Source organism: Myxine glutinosa, chromosome 2 (genome assembly GCF_964187855.1).
Source record: "Myxine glutinosa chromosome 2, kmMyxGlut1.1, whole genome shotgun sequence".
Lineage (NCBI taxonomy): Eukaryota > Metazoa > Chordata > Myxini > Myxiniformes > Myxinidae > Myxine > Myxine glutinosa.
In genome coordinates, this window is record NC_136262.1 from 179425467 (window position 1) to 179444690 (window position 19224).

General features: G+C 43.5%; 1 protein-coding gene across 4 annotated transcripts in view; it reads left to right on the plus strand.

The window, feature by feature from the left end:
• LOC137421041 (myocyte-specific enhancer factor 2C) overlaps positions 1-19224 on the plus strand; it is an 87362-nt gene that overhangs the window by 27750 nt on the left and 40388 nt on the right. For 2 of the 4 annotated variants that reach the window (XM_068106698.2, XM_068106700.2), the window contains 2 exons: positions 1406-1701; positions 1984-2019. In XM_068106698.2, the coding sequence (XP_067962799.1) occupies positions 1406-1701; positions 1984-2019 (332 nt within the window). The remainder of the gene's footprint in view (positions 1-1405; positions 1702-1983; positions 2020-19224) is intronic. The other 2 variants (XM_068106699.2, XM_078771984.1) reach the window with 1 other exon arrangement.

The following is a 19224-nucleotide window of genomic DNA, read 5'->3' on the forward strand; positions in this document are numbered from 1 at the left end:
AGTATGAATACTTATGTCAATGTGATATTTCAGTTTTTTATTTTTAATAAATTTGCAAAACTTTCTAAAATCCTGTTTTCTCTTTGTCATTATGGGGTATTGTGTGTAGATTGATGAGGGAAAAATGAATTTAAACGATTTCAGCATAAGGCTGCAACTTAACAAAATGTGAAAAAAGTGAAGTGGTCTGAATACTTTCTGAATGCACTGTACATGTATGAACCAATTGGTGATTTATTTTAACCCTCCTCTTTCACCTGGTATGCAGTGTAGAGTCTATAGACTAAGGATGACCTCTCCTTCCATCAAATATCTAATACACTTTTGTTCTGTAATGGTATCATCCCCCATGTGTAATATCTCTGTACTCTTTAGGATTTAAACCAGTATTTTGCATCCAGTGAGAAGAAGCGGTTGGAATTGGACCAAAACAAGCAATAGGCTTCAAGGGGGTTTGGGTTAGCTAATCTCATTCGGATATTAAAATAAATTCTTGGTAATTGTATTAAACCTCAGAGAATAAGCAAAATCCGTTTGTGAATGTCATTTCATAACCAATTGGTCAGAATTGCCACAAAAGGGTGAAATTTCTTGTTCTCTTTGAACATTATCATCACCATAAAATACGACGCGTTAAAACATTGTCAGAATAAGATACTCACAAATAATCACAACCTGAGACATTCAAAGTTTTTTATTTATTATTATTTCTTTTTTATTCAATGTAGTGTAGGTGGGACTTAACATGTCAAAAACATACCATCACCGCTGTGGGCCAAATCCTGCCCGTACAGAATGGATGGGGAAGGAAGGGGAGATGCAGGAGGGGATGATCCAGCTGCTTGAATCTAGTCATGAACGGCGGTCTGCACAACACTAGCCTTCTATGCAAACATGTGATCATGTAAGAGAAGCTCACACTTTGTCAACATCCTTCGGCGTTTGTCCTTGATGTGCTGTCAAAAGGTCTTCACGAAGACGACAAAATATATATAACCTTCTCATTGTACGTTTGTTAAATATTTGGTCCATCTGCAGGATGTATTTGGCATCCTCGAAAATCGAGACTGTGTAGTTGTCGGCTGACCGCTGCGTGCTGAATATCTTGGGTGGTGGTGATCCCTTGTGCTACCTACCAGTATATGGGGAGGCTTAGAGGATGGTGAATGATGGTAGAAATGATTATTGCGAATGACCAAAATTTGTGGGGAAAGAAAATGTCACCTTCCTGATTCGCTTTGGATTATTATCATGTTGTACATCTCCTTACTGAATCTTTAATCAGGACACGTTGATTCACTCTTTGTGGTTACTTAGGGCACCACACTTTATTTATGCAGCAATTGTACCATATATTTTTGTTTTTTATTGACAGAGTTTGTAATAGAAACTTCTCTTTCTCTAGGAAACGGTTACACAACCACAATGGTAGCATCTCGAGCGTCTCCGGTGCTGCTGACGTCTCCCAGCCCCCCAGCGCCGTCAGGCCCGGGTCCTGGCTGTACTGTCACAATCACATCTCCTATACCGCATTTGGCTGTCAGTCATGGGCGCACTGTGCCAGCTAAATCACCGCCACCCCCATCTTCCCAGCATCCTGGCAACTCCCCAGGTCCACCGTCTGTGCCCACCCCACTCCGAACCAAGCCTGATCTACGAGTTGTCATTCCACCGAGCAGCAAGGTTGTCATGCCTACTCTGGTACGCCGCCTTGTGCGCTTATTCTCATGTCGAGTACCTTCCATATTCACTTGAATGTTTGTTTTGGTCACAGTTACTGTCAAAGTCCTTTTGGTTTTTCACTGTCAAGGTTTGCCATTATTCGACCGTTTAGCATGTTTTAAAAATGAAACCTATCAAGTGTCCGTGATTGTGGAACCAAAGTTTTACCCGCTTTGGACACTTTCCGAATGCAATTAGTCAGGGTTGGCACTTTCCAAAGGCAGCTAACCAAAGCTGTGTTCACGTGCCTCCATGCTACAGACAGATGAGGATTTGCTGGAGCTGGTGAGTGCACAGGTCAGTTGGATGTGCTGATGTTGCTTACTCGGGATGTTCTTTCATCCCTCCACATCATCCGTTGTTGTGTGCTTTGCATTTGATGGAATAGCGAAGCATTGTTAAAATTGCTTTGGATGTTTCAAAAGGACATCTCAAGCAGTTGGCCGCATTGAACTGACAGACATATTTGGGCCATTTATCATGAGAAAGAAGATGCATGTCTAACTGCATGATGCATCCTTGCGATGCAGCCAAACTTCCATCCTAGTCTCAGAATAGTGAGAACCACAGAGCAAAGAAAAAACGCAAAATAATATCCTACTCGAGGTGCAACAGATCTTAAATGCCCTCCTGGGTGAGGGATCAGCATGGGCCTGCGAAAGTCCAAGGAAACTATTCTCATCACCACCTTTTAAAGGCACTTATGATCTGGCCACACATAGCTTGTGATGTTAGTAGTTCCTAACAAAGGCCACAATGGACCCTGAACCTTTGTCTTGTATGACAAAAGCCCGAGCTGATTGTTCTTTTCTATTTTGCACTCTGTGGTTCTCACGATTGTTTTTGTGAATATGGATTCTCCCTCCTGCAAATGCCTTTGATGGGCCATCCTTCCTTTCCACCTCATCCAGCCCTCCAATGCTTGAATTCCTCTTTCTTTGTTCATCGTTGCGAACTATACTCCTATCTCTCAATTGCACGTTCACACTGGCACAACCTCAAACTCCATTGGGCCACACTATATAACATAAATCGTCATCATGTGGCACCACCACCATCTCTTCAAAACCATTCTTGTTGTATCGTCTTCTTTTTAGTGGACCTGGAGCTCTTTAAAAAAAGAAAAAAAAAAGAATTATCTTTCACATAATCTCTTTGTCCTTGCATCCGCTTATAATGAACTTCTCCCTTGTTTTGATTCTCCTAAAACTTGACAAACACTTTCCTCTGCTTGAATATTTTTTTCTTTATTTTTTGAGCCGTTCTTTCACAAGTGTCAACGTGGGGCTAAAACAATTAGAAAAGAAGCTTTGGCCATTTCTAGAATTGCCATTTTAATGAAAAATGACATTTTTGTACAACGTATTAAGCCACTTCCAAATCCCACTGATGGTGGTCATAAAAAGTGTGGGTAGGCCTTAGGTGTCTGATTTGGAGAGCCAGTCCTAACCAAGATACCAGACATTCTCCCCAACAACACAAGGAGCTGGCATTTTGCTGATGTTGGTGCTTTATCAAACAACTTGATTTGGTGTTCCTTGTGAAGCAAAAACCTATTTTTCTGCACTATAGATGTTTAATATACAGTCGTGTCCAAAAATATTGGCACCCTTGCAATTTTTTCAAATAACTCACAATTTTCTTGAAAAATAAGTTGAAATTGACAAAAGTATTTGGTCTCCACAATTCTTTATTTCACTGTTAATATTACAGAACTTTTGTTTTTGATTCAGAACTTAATACATCCTTTCAAATCAGTAAATAAAAAGAAATGGCATTGACAAAATTATTGACACCCTCGACTTAATATTTGGTAGCGCAGCCTTTGGATAAAATAAATAACTCACTATAGATGTTTCTTGGGAAAACCACATTTCCAAGCTGGCCTGCAAAGCCAGTCGCCGACTGGGCATCCTCTGTCGTGCGAAGTCCTTCCTCGGCACACCTGAGCTCCTCACCACATACAAGGCTTTCATCCACAGCTCAATGGAATACTGTTCTCCCCTATGGGCTGGTGCTCCTGCCTCACACCTAGCTCGGCTTCACGCTGTTGAAACCAAAGCTTTCAGAATCATTGGAATCTCCCGCGATGAAGCTATCTCTGAGGGCCTTTCACTCACTCACCGCAGGCAGGTAGGTGGTCTTTCTGTCTTCTACCGACTCCTCTCCGGCCTTGCTCCCCCAGCTCTCTCTGTGCTCTGTCCCCCAAATATTCCTACAGGTCGCACAAGATCTGCCAGCAAGCCTCTGATGGTTAAACTGCCGAAATCTCGGCTCTCTGCTCACCTTCACTCCTTCATTCCTCTTTTCTCCCGCCTCTGGAACAAACTCCCACACTCCCTTCAATCCCACTCCTCCCTCCAGGTCTTTAAAACAGCTGTTCACCACCATCTCTTATCTTCCCCCATCCAAAACCTTGATCTTTTCTACCCCCACTAATTCACCCCAGATCCACCTTGTTTGTAATTCCAACTTCTTTCCTGGTAGTCCTGGCAGTGTCCATATGTTTTATGCCTCTCCCACCCCCTTTCCCATGCCTCCCCCCCAAAGCCCTCTCCCTCCCACAGATCTCTCGATGTCTCCATGTCTCTCGGTTCCTGCTCTCAAATGTTGTGTTTGTGTCCTTCCCCCTCTCTCCCCATCTTGTCTACCGCTCCCGATGTTATTTGTTTTATGTGTCGGTTTGTCGGTTATGTGTCGGGTTGTCGGTTTGTCTTTCTGTGTGATAAATGTTCGCTCTTTCACAAGCCTCGATCTTGTATACAAAAAAAACAAAAAACAAACTGCAGTCAAGCGCTTCCTATTGCCATGAATGAGCTTCCTACACCTCTCGACTGGCAGTTTGGCCCACTCTTCTTGTGTGAACTGCTCCAGTTCTCCCAGATTTGAAGGGTGCCTTCTCCCAACTGCTGTTTTCAGATCTCCCCACAGGTGTTCAATGGGATTTAGATCTGGACTCATTGCTGGCCGCTTCAGAACAGTCCAGCATTTTGTCTTGAACCATTCATGTGTGCTTTTTGAAGTGTGTTTGGGGTCATTGTCCTGCTGCAATACCCATGACCTTCGTCGGAGACCCAGCTTTCTGACACTGGGTTGAACATTGTGCTCCAAAATGCCTGGGTAATCTCCTGATTTCATGATGCCATGCACACATTCAAGGCACCCAGTGCCAGAGGCAGCACAGCAACCCCAAAACATCACTGAACCTCCTCCATGTTTGACTGTAGGGAAGGTGTTCTTTTCTTTGAGGGCTTAATTTTGTTTTCTGTAAACATAGAGATGTGCTTTACCATAAAGCTCTAATTTGGTCTCATCTGTCCACAGAATATTCTCCCAGAAGGATTATGGCTTGTTCAGGTGTTTTGGCAAACTCCAGTCAGGCTTTCTTATGTCTCTCTCAGCAGTGGGGTCCTCCTGGGTCTCCTACCAGAGAACCCCCTTTCATTGAGGTGGCAATGGATGGTGCAAGGTGAAACTGTCATACCTTGTGTCTGAAGGTCAGGTCAGGTTGAATCTGTTTAGCAGTTGATCGAGGTGCTTTCTCCACCATTCTAACAATCCTTCGCCACAATCTTCGATCATGTCTTCTCCTGCGGCCACGTCCAGAGAGGTTGGCTACAGTACCATGGGCCTTAAATTTCCTGATAACATTGCGTATGGTGGACACAGGAACGTCAAGGTCTCTGGAGATGAACTTGTAGCCTTGAGATTGTCCATGCTTGGCTGCAATCCTGTGTCTGACCTCATCAGACAATTCTCTGGTTTTCTTTTCTCCATGCTCATTGTGGTGCACACAGTGACACAAAATAGCAGAATGACTCCTTTTCTCTATTCAAACTGGCTGAATGAGTGATTTTATACTGCGGGGCACCTGCAACTCACCACAGGTGTGTTCAATTCCAAAGTAAAGGAAATTAACCTGCTTGAAATCGAATTATTTCGACCAACTTCTGAAAGGTGCCAATAATATTGTCTGGGCCATTTTAGGATTTCTGTGTGGAATAAGCTAAGATTTAATGATTTTTTTTTTCAGGTTTTTTTGTTTTGTTCCACTGCAAACCAAAGTAAAACATATGTGGATACCAAAATATTTTTTAATTTCTACAATTTTCTGGAAGAAATGGTGTATTATTTGAAAAAAGTGCAAGGGTGCCAATATTTTTGGCGATGACTGTACTTCACAAAGTACCATTGGATCGTTACAATGACATACTAAATTTCCTTTTTATATTCAACATTGCATCATCATTTAATGTCTCAATGAGGAACATGAGGATAGGAAGAGACCAGTTGAAAGCCTAGTACAGTATTGTTGGTGAACATTTATTTATTCGCTAATATATTTATTTAATAGACTTCCAGCTGTCGGCCTATTGTTCTTCCTGGAGTTCAAAATTACAAGTAATAAAAACATTTTTTAAATTAAAAGGATGTAGGGATGTTACTCAAAAATGTATGCAAACAAGGTAGGGATGGTCACAAGAAATGATCATGTGAAACCATCGCTACATCTTTCTTTGAATAATGGTTGGCCCTTCCCAAGACATGCGTGTGTGTGCAGATTTTTTTTTTTTGATGGTCGTTATTCTCTTCTTCTTTAACTGCCGAAATTATTCCCACGTTCTTGTGGGGTTGGCAGGAGGACGCTTGACCCAAGTCTTTCACAAAGCGGCTGGCCAGGCCTGACGTTTGACTAAGGTTCGGGCTGGAATTTGGCCATGGTGCCGGCGATAGCTCGCCTACTCTTCGCAAAGGACACCGTGGGATATTTAACATCCACCAAATAATGTCAGCAGACGGGATGCTCGTTTGACGTCCATCTGAGACAACACACACATTGATGAAACACCAGGGTGACAGTTTATAGCTGGGTCGGAATTAAAACTCAGGCTGTACAGCTTAGAGGCGTGTGTGGGTACCGTGAGGCCATCCTGTCGGCCCCTATATTATTACCGCCACCACCGAAGGTGGACAGAGGTTGTGTTTTCACCTGTTTCTTTTTCTGTCTGTGAGCAAGATGTCTCAAAAAGTGATGGACGGATTCGGACAAAACTTTGTGGACAGGTTGGGTGTGTGACAAGGGAGAGTTGTTTCGATTTTGGTGAAGATCCGGATACAAAATTGTTTTTTTTTTTTTTAGTACACACAGTGCCTACATAATGTAACGGATTTGAGAAGTGTAACAATTTTGAGAAAGTGTAACGAATGTGAAAAGTATGGTTTTGTTGTGTGTAACACCCTCGTAATGTAAAGAATGGTCGCAGCTCGTCCTCTTAGTTAATTCCATAAACCTACACACAGGACACGATATATCCTTTTAAATAGTTAGTCCCTTATTCTCTGTGTAGGCTAAGGATGTGTTTCCCACTAGTTTGACTCTTCATTGCACCGAATTAAATAAGAGTAGGCCCTCCGACGCCCCATGGCAGCTTCCAAGTGCCAGGTTTGCACTTTGCTGCATTTTCATCTGCCGTCCACTTTGCAGCAGTTGACTCCATTACGCACGAGGTAACGCCGAAGAAGAAAGGCGGGTCTCCACCTCGTCATAGAGGGGAGGAGTAAGTCGGCCCCGCTCATCCAACCCAGAACGAGGGGTTTGGCTTGAGAGGGCAGAGAGAGAACGTTTGGGGAAGGTTCGAAAAGGGTGAAGGGCGGGGCCTATATAACCCGCTGCGGGATGCTCCCAAAGGAGATGAGCTGAGAGGAGGGATGAGTTCTGGGTCCAGGAGATGCGCTGGAGACGAGCAGGTGTGACCGAGCCGCCGTGAGACGTGCCGCGCTGCAGGAGAAACGGACCGGGGCAACGCAAGGAGCGCACGAGGCAGCAGTACGGAGAAAGGAACTTCGCCCGCGCAGTTTGGGACCAAAGCTCGGCTTCTTGACGGCGGTGCCTTCTGGCCCGACCGTGCCCAGTACCCGCTGAACCTTCCTTGCCTCTAAAAGCCACCCATCTCCAAGCCATTCCTTCCTGCCTGCATTTCCCCGTGTAAGTGTGATCGTCCGTCTGTCTTTAATGTTGTCCTGGGGTTTATTAATTAAGCTTGAATAGGTAAGCTAATGATTTCACTGTGTGTCTGCTCCTTCCATTTTCTATATATAACCGACTGCTCTCTTTGCTTTGGCTTGTGAAAATAATTAATAAATCCTGTTATTCCTCCGTACTTCTTCTTCTTCTTCATTCTCGTTCGGTCGCTTTAGAGGTTTCCATATTGAGTAGCTGCGGCGCGATACGGCCAAAGTTTGGGGTGAATCGGGTTTTAGTCGGGGAATAACTGTTCGGCCGCGGTTATACCACCACTCGGTAATAAAAATAACATCCTAATCCGCGGACCGTAACAATAATAAAGTCTACACCACCTTTTAAATTTTTCACTTTTTGTTGCCTTTGCCTGGAATTAAATTGCATCAAATCAGACTTTTTCCACCTTTATTTACAAATTGTAACCCACAACTTCCAAGTGAAAAACGAATTCTACAAATTTCAGAAAATTTATTAAAAATATAAAACTAGGCGATCTTGGTTGGATAAGTGTCCATCCTCCTGAGTTAATACTTGGTGGAAGCACGTTTGACAGCAATTACAGCTGTAAGTCTGTTGGGATAGGTCTCCACCAACTTTGTACACCTTTATTGAGCAATATTTGCCCATTCTTCTGTACAAAACAGTTCAATCTCAGTCAAGTTGTGTTGGGAGCGTTGATGGACAGCAATCTTCAAGATGTGCCACAGACTTTCGATTGGATTTAGGTCGGTGCTCTGACTGGACCACTCAAGGACATTTATCTTTTTGTTCCTTATCCACTCCAGTGTAGCTTTGGCTGTGTGCTTCGGGTCATTGTCATGCTGAAAAGTGAACTTCTGTCCCAATTTCCACTTTCTTGCAGAGGGCAGCAGATCTTCCTCTTGGCTTTTTCTGTATTTTGTTCTATCCATTTTCCCTTCTATCCTGACATGTGACACAGTCCCTGCTCGTGAGAAACATCCCCATAACATGATGCTGCCACCACCATGCTTCACAGTAGGGATGGTGTTCTTTGGGTTTGCGCCAAATGTAACGTCAAAAAGTTCCATCTTGGTTTCATCATACCACAAAACCTTTTTGCCACATGGCTTCAGAATCTCCAGAATGGTTTTTTTGCATACCTCAAACGGGCTCAAGGTGGGCTTTTTGAGTAATGGCTTCCTTCTTGCCACCCTACCATACATGCCAGACTTGGAGTGCTTGGGATATTGTTGTCACATGCATACAGTGACCAGTCTTTGCCATCAAGGCTTGTAGCTCTTTCAAAGTTGCCATTGGCCTCTTGGTGGCCTCTCTGATCAGTCTCCTCCTTGCTGGGGGCGGCTTGATGGTACCATATGCCTTCCACTTCTTAATGATTGTCTTGACTGTGCTCCAAGGGATATTCAAGGCCTTTTAAATATTTTTATTCCCATCCCCTGATAGAGGATACTTGGTGGAAGTTGTTGGATTGTTGTCAATCAATTGTCAATGTCAATTGTCAAAGTCAATCCCCTCGACAGGGATACTCCAACGATCCAACGATCCACTGAACGAAATGATTTCTTCACCTGCAATGTTTGTTATCAAACAAGCAGTGGAGTAAACATTTAAAAGTGATATCATATTCTCTTCAGAATATTAATCATCAAGCAAACAAATCAGTAAAGAAAAAAACATTTTCTTTTTGGACACATCTGCAATGCAACGGCCCCGTTCCTCAAATGTATGAAAAACCATCACAATTGCCATCACAATAACCATTGCCTTTCCACAACTTTATCCCGGATATCTTATGAAAGCTCTTTTGTGTTCATAGTTTGTGTTTGCTGTGAAATGCACTACCCTGCAGAGGGAACCTACAGGAACAGCTGATTTTATTCTGAAATAATCAGAATCACTTCAATTTAACACAGGTGGAAGCCAATTAACTTGGTGTGTGATTTTGACGGTGATTGGTTACAACTGAGCTAATTACCTCCGCCACCAAAGGTGGATGGAGGTTGTTTTCACCCCTGTCTGTTTGTTTGTCCGTTTGTCTGTCCATTTGTCTGTGAACAAAATATCTCAAAAAGTTGTGGATCGATTCGGACAAAATTTGGCAGAGATGTAGAGTATGTCACAAGGACGAAATGATTAGATTTTGGTGAAGATCCGGAATCGGATCCGGCTACGAGAATTTTTAAAGTGATTCTTCACCATTGAGAGATAGGGCCAAAAACGATACATAGCAGGATATCTCAAAAAGTTGTAGACTGATTTGGTCTAAACTTGTTGGACAGGTTGTGTGTGTGACAAGGAAGAATCTATTCAATTTTGGTGAAGATCCGGATCCGAATCCAGCTCATGTGATTTTTTAAAGTGATTCCTCACCATCGAATGATATGTCCCAACCAGGCGGAGGTTTTCTCTCTACTGGGTGCCGTTCTAGTTTGCAAGTGCTATTATAAGGGGGCTGGACATCCAACCAAGACAGACAAATAGACAGTTTTGTATTTTTAATTAATTTTCTGAAATTTGTAGAATTTGTTTTTCACTTGGAAGTTATGGGTTACGATCTGGAAATAAAGGTCGAAAAAGTCTGATTTGATGCATTTTTAATTCCAGGCTATAGGGCAACAAAAGGTGAAAATTTTGAAAGGGGTTGTAGACTTTCTATAGGTACTGTACATACGCTTCCAGAGAAATGCCTTATATTAGTATGATGTTGCCCAAATTCTGTAAGGCCTGAACCAGATCTACTGGAATTGTAATTCATGCTCTCATGACATCATGTCCGGATTGTTGCAAAGGGTGATTTAAATGAGGCAATGGCCCCACAATGTATGACCAGGCATATGCAGAAACTCTTCTTAACAATGGTTATCGAGGCAAAATATATCATCCGTTCAAGGTAATGATTGATATATAGGCTTATACACATGAAATGTATTGTGCAAATTCATTTTTGAAATCTATCTTCAGCACCATTATTTATCATATACTAGCAGGAGTACCCGGCGTTGCCGGGTGAGGGGGGGGGGGGGGGAGCTGCAGAGGGAGGGTTGAGGAAGGGAGTGGGGTGAGTGGAATGGGGTGGGAGGGGGGGATGGGAGAGGGAGGTTAAAGATATACAGTACTAGATTTACATATTTTGGGGGGGCGGGGTTTTGACAGGCTCCTCCGTTTTGGGGGAGCGGGGGAAGGGAAGGAGGAAAAATGCACCCGTTCAAAGAGTGCTTTAACCTCAGTGTTGAAAATATCCCAACAATATAAAAAAGGAAATTGTAATACCCTCTGTCACCATCACCAGGTGGCGCTACACGGTACACATTTACATCGAGAATTTACGCTCCTCTCCCGGTCTCCCACATGAGGCCGTGGCCATATAGCCTATGTTACCCCCCAGCCAAAGTTGTATTTGTATTTGTAACCTGAGTAAAGTACACCACTCACAATAAGTTAGGGATATTGGCAGGTTCTTCAGTGTGGTTGATTTTGTGTATTAATTATGTTGAAAAAAGTTGTTGGTCCTAATTCTATGGTTATTAATGAGTGTGAAAAAACACAGCATTCTTGATTTCAACACCCTAACCCTAACCCCGATAAAAAAAATAAACTCACTCCCACAATATCCCTAACTTATTGTGAGTAGTGTATGTAAGTGTTTATAGCTGGAGTACCCGGCGTTGCTCAAGCGAAAAAGAAACATTAACATATTTTAAATGAGGGCAAATATAATGGAAAAGATTTTTTGTTGTTGTTGTTTTTTTTTTTTGTATACAAGATCGAGGCTCGTGAAAGAGCTAACATTAATCACACAGAAAGACAAACTGACACATAAAACATATAACATGGGGAGCGGTAGGCAAGATGGGGCGAGAGGGGGAGGAACACAAACAACATCTGAGAGCAGGGACATCGAGAGATCTGTGGGAGGGAGAGGGCTTTGGTGGGGGGGGGGGGAGGCATGGGAAGGGGGGGTGGGAGAGGTATAAAACATATGGACACTGCCGGGACTTCCAGGAAAGAAGTTGGAATTTCAAACAAGGTGGATCTGGGGTGAATTACTGGGGGTAGAAAAGATCAAGGTTTTGGATGGGGAAAGATAAGAGATGGTGGTGAACAGCTGTTTTAAAGACCTGGAGGGAGGAGTGGGATTGAAGGGAGTGTGGGAGTTTGTTCCAGAGGCGGGAGAAAAGAGGAATGAAAGAGTGAAGGTGAGCAGAGAGCCGAGATTTCGGCAGTTTAACCATCAGAGGGTTGCTGGCAGATCTTGTGCGACCTGTAGGAATATTTGGGGGACAAAGCACAGAGAGAGCTGGGGGAGCAAGGCCGGAGAGGAGTCGGTAGAAGACAGAAAGACCACCTTACCTGTCTGCGGTGAGTGAGTGAAAGGCCCTCGGAGATAGCTTCATCACCGGAGATTCCAATGATTCTGAAACCTTTGGTTTCAACAGCGTGAAGCCGAGCTAGGTGTGAGGCAGGAGCACCGGCCCATAGGGGAGAACAGTATTCCATTGAGCTGCGGATGAAAGCCTTGTATGTGGTGAGGAGCTCAGGTGTGCCGAGGAAGGACTTCGCACGACGGAGGATGCCCAGTCGGCGACTGGCTTGGAGGCCAGCTTGGAAATGTGGTTTTCCCAAGAAAGATCATGGCAGATAGTGAGACCCAAAAGCTTGAGCGACAGAACTTCTTGGAGAGGATTGTTGAGAAAGTAGATGGGAGGGTTGTCCAGTCGATCTTTTCGGAGAGACATAGTAAGAGTGTGAGATTTGTCAGGATTGAAAGACATGTTCCACTTGTTTGACCAGTCTGTGATTTTGTCCAGGTCTTCAGAGAGTGAGGAGGCTGAAGACTGCCAATCTGAGGGAAGAGGAATGGAGCGGCAGAAAGTGGAGTCATCAGCAAAGAGATAGAGAGGATTTTCCAGAGAGTCGGAGAGATCATTGATAAAGACCAGAAAAAGCACAGGGCCCAGAACACTGCCTTGGGGAACTCTAGCCTGAACAGGAAGGGGAGATGAGAGAAATCCATTCAGGGCCACACGTTGTCTACGACCAGAGAGAAAGTCCGCAAGCCATGCATGGAGATTTCCATGGATACCATAGGAGGAGAGTTTGGTGAGCAGAGCTGGGTGCCAGACCGTATCGAAGGCACGTGATATGTCAAGATAGACGGCTCTGATTTCCTGTTTGGCATTGAGGACCTCCATCCATTTTTGAGACAGTAGAAGCAGCATGTCCAGAGTAGAATGACCTGGTCTGAATCCAAATTGATGATCGGAGATCAAGCCATTGGAGAAGAGGAAGGATTTGATATCCGAAGCAATGATGGATTCCATGACTTTGCTGATAATTGGGAGCAGGCTGAATGGTCTGTAGTTGCAAGGATCTGTTTTTGCACCTTTTTGTGTAAAGCGGTAATGTTTTCTGATTTCCAGGATGCTGGCAGATGACCTTGAGCAAAAGAGAGGGTGAAAAGAACAGAGAGAGGGTGAGATAGAGCGGCGGAGCACGATTTTAGGACCCGTGGGCTGATGCTGTCTGGTCCAGTTGCAGAATCAGAGTGGAGGTTTGACAAAAATTCCTCCACCTTGTCAGGAGAGAAGGACACAGAGTCCAGGAGTAGTTGGGTTCGACTGGGTAAGGTGGGAACAGAGAGCGATGGGTTTGGGACACAAGATTTTGAGGCAAACACAGAGTTGAGGCATTCGGCTTTGTCACGTGTGGTGTCAGCTGTGTCGCCATTTGAGGTAAGGGAGGGGATGGAGGGGGAACAAACACCAGAAACGGATTTGACCAGACACCACCAGTATTTGGAGGAAGGAGACAGGTTTGAGAGTTCATTCTTGAGTGTGGAGAGATAGTGCTTCCTGGCACACCTGAGGATAGACACACACTTGTTCCGAGCTTGGTGGAAGGAACTGAGATTGCCTTCAGTTGGATTAGCCTTCCAAGAGGCAAAGGCAAGTTGTTTCAGGGCAACTGCCTCACCACAAGATTCAGTGTACCATGGACGGGAGGAAGGGTAAGACAACTGAAGACGAGATGGGATAAATCTGTGCATGAGAGAGAGCAGTTTGCTTTGGAAGAATTCCCAGGAAGAATTGATGTCAGAGGCAGTGGAGATGGGAGACCAGTCCAGATGATTGATGGCTGCTTGAAGACCGTGTCAGTCGGCCTGAGTGAAATGCCAGACTCGGCGACGCTGAGGAGGCTCTCTGAGAATGGCCGGAGAGATGTCCACTTTAACAAGCACATGATCAAAAGAACCGATTGGGGCAGAAGAAGAGCAGCAGACATTAGCAGGGAAGTTTGTCATAACCAAGTCTAGAAGAGAAGATACACCATTGGCTGAGATCCGGGTCGGGAAATTGACAGATTGTGTCAATCCCAGTGAGTCGCAGAAGTCCTTTGCTGAGGTGCCATGGCTGGTGAGAGATGAACCCACACCCAGCCAGCTGGCATGATGACAGTTGAAGTCGCCACATATGAGGAAGAGAGAGTTGGGATGAGTGGATAGAAGTTGGTCCATGTTGTCAGACAGTGAAATGTAAATGGAGTCATCACAGTTTGGAGGACGGTACAGAACACATATGAACAAACGGTGGGAGCGGAGAGGAAGCCGTAGCCAGAGGTACTCCTGGGGGTGAGGTGGAGAGAGGGCAGTGCAAGGAGAGTGAGGAAGAGAGTTTTTGATAAAGATAGCCACCCCACCACCAGGACGAGGCTCAGGTCTATCATACCGGAGGAGGGAGTAACCAGGAAGAGATATTAAGGAATCGGAGACATCTTGAAGGAGGAAAGTTTCTGTTAAGCAGATCAAGTCTGGATTGTCAGAAGCAACCTGTATGGAGAGATCAGTCAGGTTTGAGTGAAGGCCCCAGATGTTTGAGGTCCATACCGTTAATGAAGAGAGAGGGGGAGCATCGGGTACAGGGGAGGGGAGGGGAGATGTCGGGTAAGATGAAGGATTCAGAGGGGGAGGTAGGGAGAGCAGTTGATGTGTCGGAGATTACAGAAGAGTTACAAGAAAAGGAAGGATGAGGAGAACGAAAGGTCTAATGGTGAAGGGATGAGGCACAGTGAGGGGTTGTTTGAGGGGGGGCAGAGGAAAGTAGAAGGTTGGGGGAGGTGGAGGTATGAGATAGAAGGGAGACGAAGTGGGGAGGAGGCAGCTTTGAGGAGAAGGAGGAGGGGGGAGGGAGAATTGGAGAGGAATGGTATGGGAGGAATGGTATGGGAGGAGATTTGAATGGGAGGGGTTGGGGGGGGAGTTTTGAATGGGAGGGGTTGGGGGGGAGTTTTGAAGGGGAGGAGTGAGGGGGGAGTTTCGGAGGGTAGGGGCAAGGGGGGAGTTTAGGAGGGGAGGGGCAAGGGGGGAGTTTAGGAGTAGAGGGGCAAGGGGGGAGTTTAGGAGAGTAGGGGCAAGGGGGGGAGATTTGGAGGGGAGGGGCAAGAGGGGAGTTTAGAAAGTGGATGATTAATGAAAGACGAACATTGATAACAAATTGGGTTTATTGTGATTTTCAAGTTAGCAATCCGATTAAGAACGATGGAGGAAGGATGGAAAGAATGTGAATTTAGAGCATGCAGTGATTTAGAGTTATAAGGGATTGAATTCATTTTTTTGAAGTGGAATGAGTTGGAGAGGAAATTGAAAGAAGCCTTTTAAATATGAAGAAAAACAGCGTGTTGTAATATACCACTGAATAAAACACTGAAGGGGAAAGTTTAAATAATATTTAAACAGAACTGTGAACAATCTTAAATGCACAAAATTCCGGTGGGGGGGGGGGGGCCTGAGGGACCACCACGAGTCATGTGAACAGAGCAAAAGGTGGATGGCAAGGAGATAATGGGGACGGGGCAAACAGCACACCTGGACAGAAGTACAGGATGAGACAACAGCACACGTGGAGAAAGGAAAAATAAATGTTTTTGGTTTTGTTTTTGTTTTTTTTGGGGGGGGGGGGGGTGGGGATTTAAAACGTCAGACAAAGAGTATTATGTTCGGGGTAGAAGGGAAAAATCTAAGAGCTAAGCAAAACACGAAGTAGGGGACTTAAGTTAGCAAACAACGACGGGGGTACAAGGCCGCACACGAGGAGCAGAACACGATTAATTACGGTATTTGCCAGACGGTATTTATAACGTTAGACAAGTGGTCGATGTTCGGGGAAGTTAGGGGGAGAAGAGAAAATCTAAGAAAATAAGCAATACAGCGAAGGAAAGAACTTAAATTCACAGAACACCTATGGGGGTAGGGAAGCCGAGAGAAACCAGGCCGCGCACGCGGTGGGACAGAAAACGATTAAATTATACAAAAGTTTGCAAGAATTGCAAATCAACACCAACTAGAAACACACTGCAACACATGCACAATAAAAAACGAGTAGAAATTGACGAAGACACGAATGGAAAAAATACTTAGAACTTCGCTGCCGTGCAGAGGTCCAATTACATCCATCGGAATTGCATCCAAATCGGAATCCATCACAAATGTCAAATCATCATTTTAACTTTTTGTTGATTATATGTGCTGAATGTGCCGTTGATCACGTTTCTGAGTTAAGTTTGATGACGGCAGAAAGAAGAAGAAGCCTTCCCACCAACTTCGACCGCTTCCGGAATTGTTTTATTATTTGTGTTCAAATGTCTGGTAATTATTTTGTATTTATTTATGCGAATGTGTACTTGTATATAACTGTCATTAATCAGAAAGGATTAGGCACTATAGAGTGATTATTTTTTTTAAATAAATAAATCCCAAAAAAACGAACTTGTTTTTTTCCCCAAAGTTTTTTTTTTTTTTTTTTTTTGCATAAAACACTCCCAGGCACTCACTGATGAACCTCTGAAAGTTTGACGAAGATTCGTTCAGCCATCTCTGAGAAAAATGGTGACGGACAGAGAGACCAACGGCTCTCTTATTTAGTAGATTTTGTTGGCTAATATGGCTCACCCAGCTCCGAAAAGAACTAAAAGACCTAAAAATATATCTGAGAGAAATGGGTGTGCCTGCGCACAATGAAAGAGGTGGATAACCTTCCCAGTTCACTGACAATCCTGAAACCCTGCAGCTACCCGTGTACGAGGTGTGATCAAAATTCTGGTGAATGGTACCGCTACGATTGAATGCGTGATCATTGATTGCTTAGGTCCTTCTTGCCCGGTTGCTCAGTTTGTTCAGACGACCAGCTCTAGGTAGAGTCTGGGTAATTCCATATTCTTTCCATCTCCTAATGATGGACCTTGGGAACTTTCAACACTAGAAATTGTTTTATACTCTTACCCAGATGTATGCCTCCTCACAATTCTATCTCAGAGTTCTATGGACAGTTCCTTGGACTTCATGGTAGAGTTTCTGCTCTGACATACACTGTCAACTGTGGGTCCTTGTATAGAAGGGTGTATTTCTTTCTAAATCATGTCCACTTTGACATTATGGGGTATTATGTGCAGTAGATCATTGACGGAAAAAAATCTCAATTTAATACATTTTAAATTCAGGCTGTGACACAACAAAATGCTGCAAAAAGTCAAGGGGTGTGAATACCTTCTGAAGGTACTGTATATATGTTGATATATATATATATATATATATATATATATATATATATATATATATATATATATATATATATATATATATATATATATATATACATATATATATATATATACATATACATATATATATATATATACATATACATATATATATATATATACATATACATATATATACATATATATATATATATATACATATACATATATATATATATATATATACATATACATATATACATATATATATATATATATATATATATATATATATATATATATATATATATATATATATATATATTATATATATATATATATATATATTATAATAGCCGTAGATGATTCTGTCTGTCTGTTGGGTGTCTGTCCGGGGTGTGGCTTACTCAGTTTGCAGAGTAGCTCCACCCATTCTGGGAGAGGCTTCATATAATTATAAACAAATATCCACCATTTTATTAAGTCGCATAGCTTTGAGGCCTGTTTTGTAGGCCCGTGGTGTCTTGCTCTCTCTCCCAGTTTTATTTCAAATCAAATTCGATATATCATTTCATTTTTCACAGTCGCTAACATAGTTTTAGACTCGGTTGAAAAAAAAACGGGAAGAAAATCCGATGAAAGTTGCCCTTTATAGAACGAAATGAATTCTCAAACGCCTGTAACTTCAAGGCCATTGAGTCTCTCTCACGCCTTTATCTCCAATCTAACTCACCATATGATTTCATTTTTATCGATGGTTTTAGACTCGGTGTCAGCAATAATTGAGAACATTCCACACACGCGGGAAAATGCAGAGATATATTTTTAAAAATCGCGTCATGGTGTATCATACACCGCCCAATATGACACCGACGGCAACGTGTCGATATATATAAAAAATTCGCTTTTGCTTTTCCGTTAAGATATATTACTTTTTCGTTTGATGACAGTCGTCACAAAAACGTCAACAATGATGCCGACATATATTTCTTCGTTTTTATTTCATTCAACATTATTATCCGGAAGTAAAATATGTTTCAGGAAATTACCGAGAGATATTTCTTCGTTTTTTAAAATTAGTTATGTGCGCATTCACTTTAAATAGGTTTATTTGAAATCTTTAATTTTCCACAATATAATTTACTTGCCATTTATCATTTGATGATTACGAGACAAATTCCTCTTGAGGATCGTGACAATACATGCGCTGCGTGGAAACTTCTATTTCCAAAATGAATGAGACGATCGATGAAGAACGCAGACTTGAACAGGATGTAGCAAGAAAGCGAATGAGACGGGCGAACGAGTCCATCGACGAACGTTAATGCAAACTTGCAGGGTCACCCGTGGGAATCCCACGGGCATGGATGTGTGTGACATTTCGACATATTGAGTTAGATGCTGCACATTCATTTTTACAAAATGGTTACTGGCAAGTCATCAGATCCAGAAATGGTGTAATGGACACAATTTATTTACGCGCAAGCACGAAAGCAAGACGGGCCGATTTCCGATTCCGACGGGCGAGATGGGCCGATTTGGAGCAAGAAAAAGAACGAGACGGGAGAAAAACGAGAGAAACAAGACGGGGAAAGCCGATTGGAGAGGCGAGTGAGGAGCGATTGGAGAGGCGAGTGAGGAGCGATTGGAGAGGCGAGTGAGGAGCGATTGGAGAGGCGAGTGAGGAGCGATTGGAGAGGCGAGTGAGGAGCGATTGGAGAGGCGAGTGAGGAGCGATTGGAGAGGCGAGTGAGGAGCGATTGGAGAGGCGAGTGAGGAGCGATTGGAGAGGCGAGTGAGGAGCGATTGGAGAGGCGAGTGAGGAGCGATTGGAGAGGCGAGTGAGGAGCGATTGGAGAGGAGAGTGAGGAGCGATTGGAGGGGAGTGTGAGGCGCGATTGGAGAGGCGTGTGAGGGATTGGAGAGGAGAGGAGTGTGAGGGATTGGAGAGGTGAGGGATTGGAAAG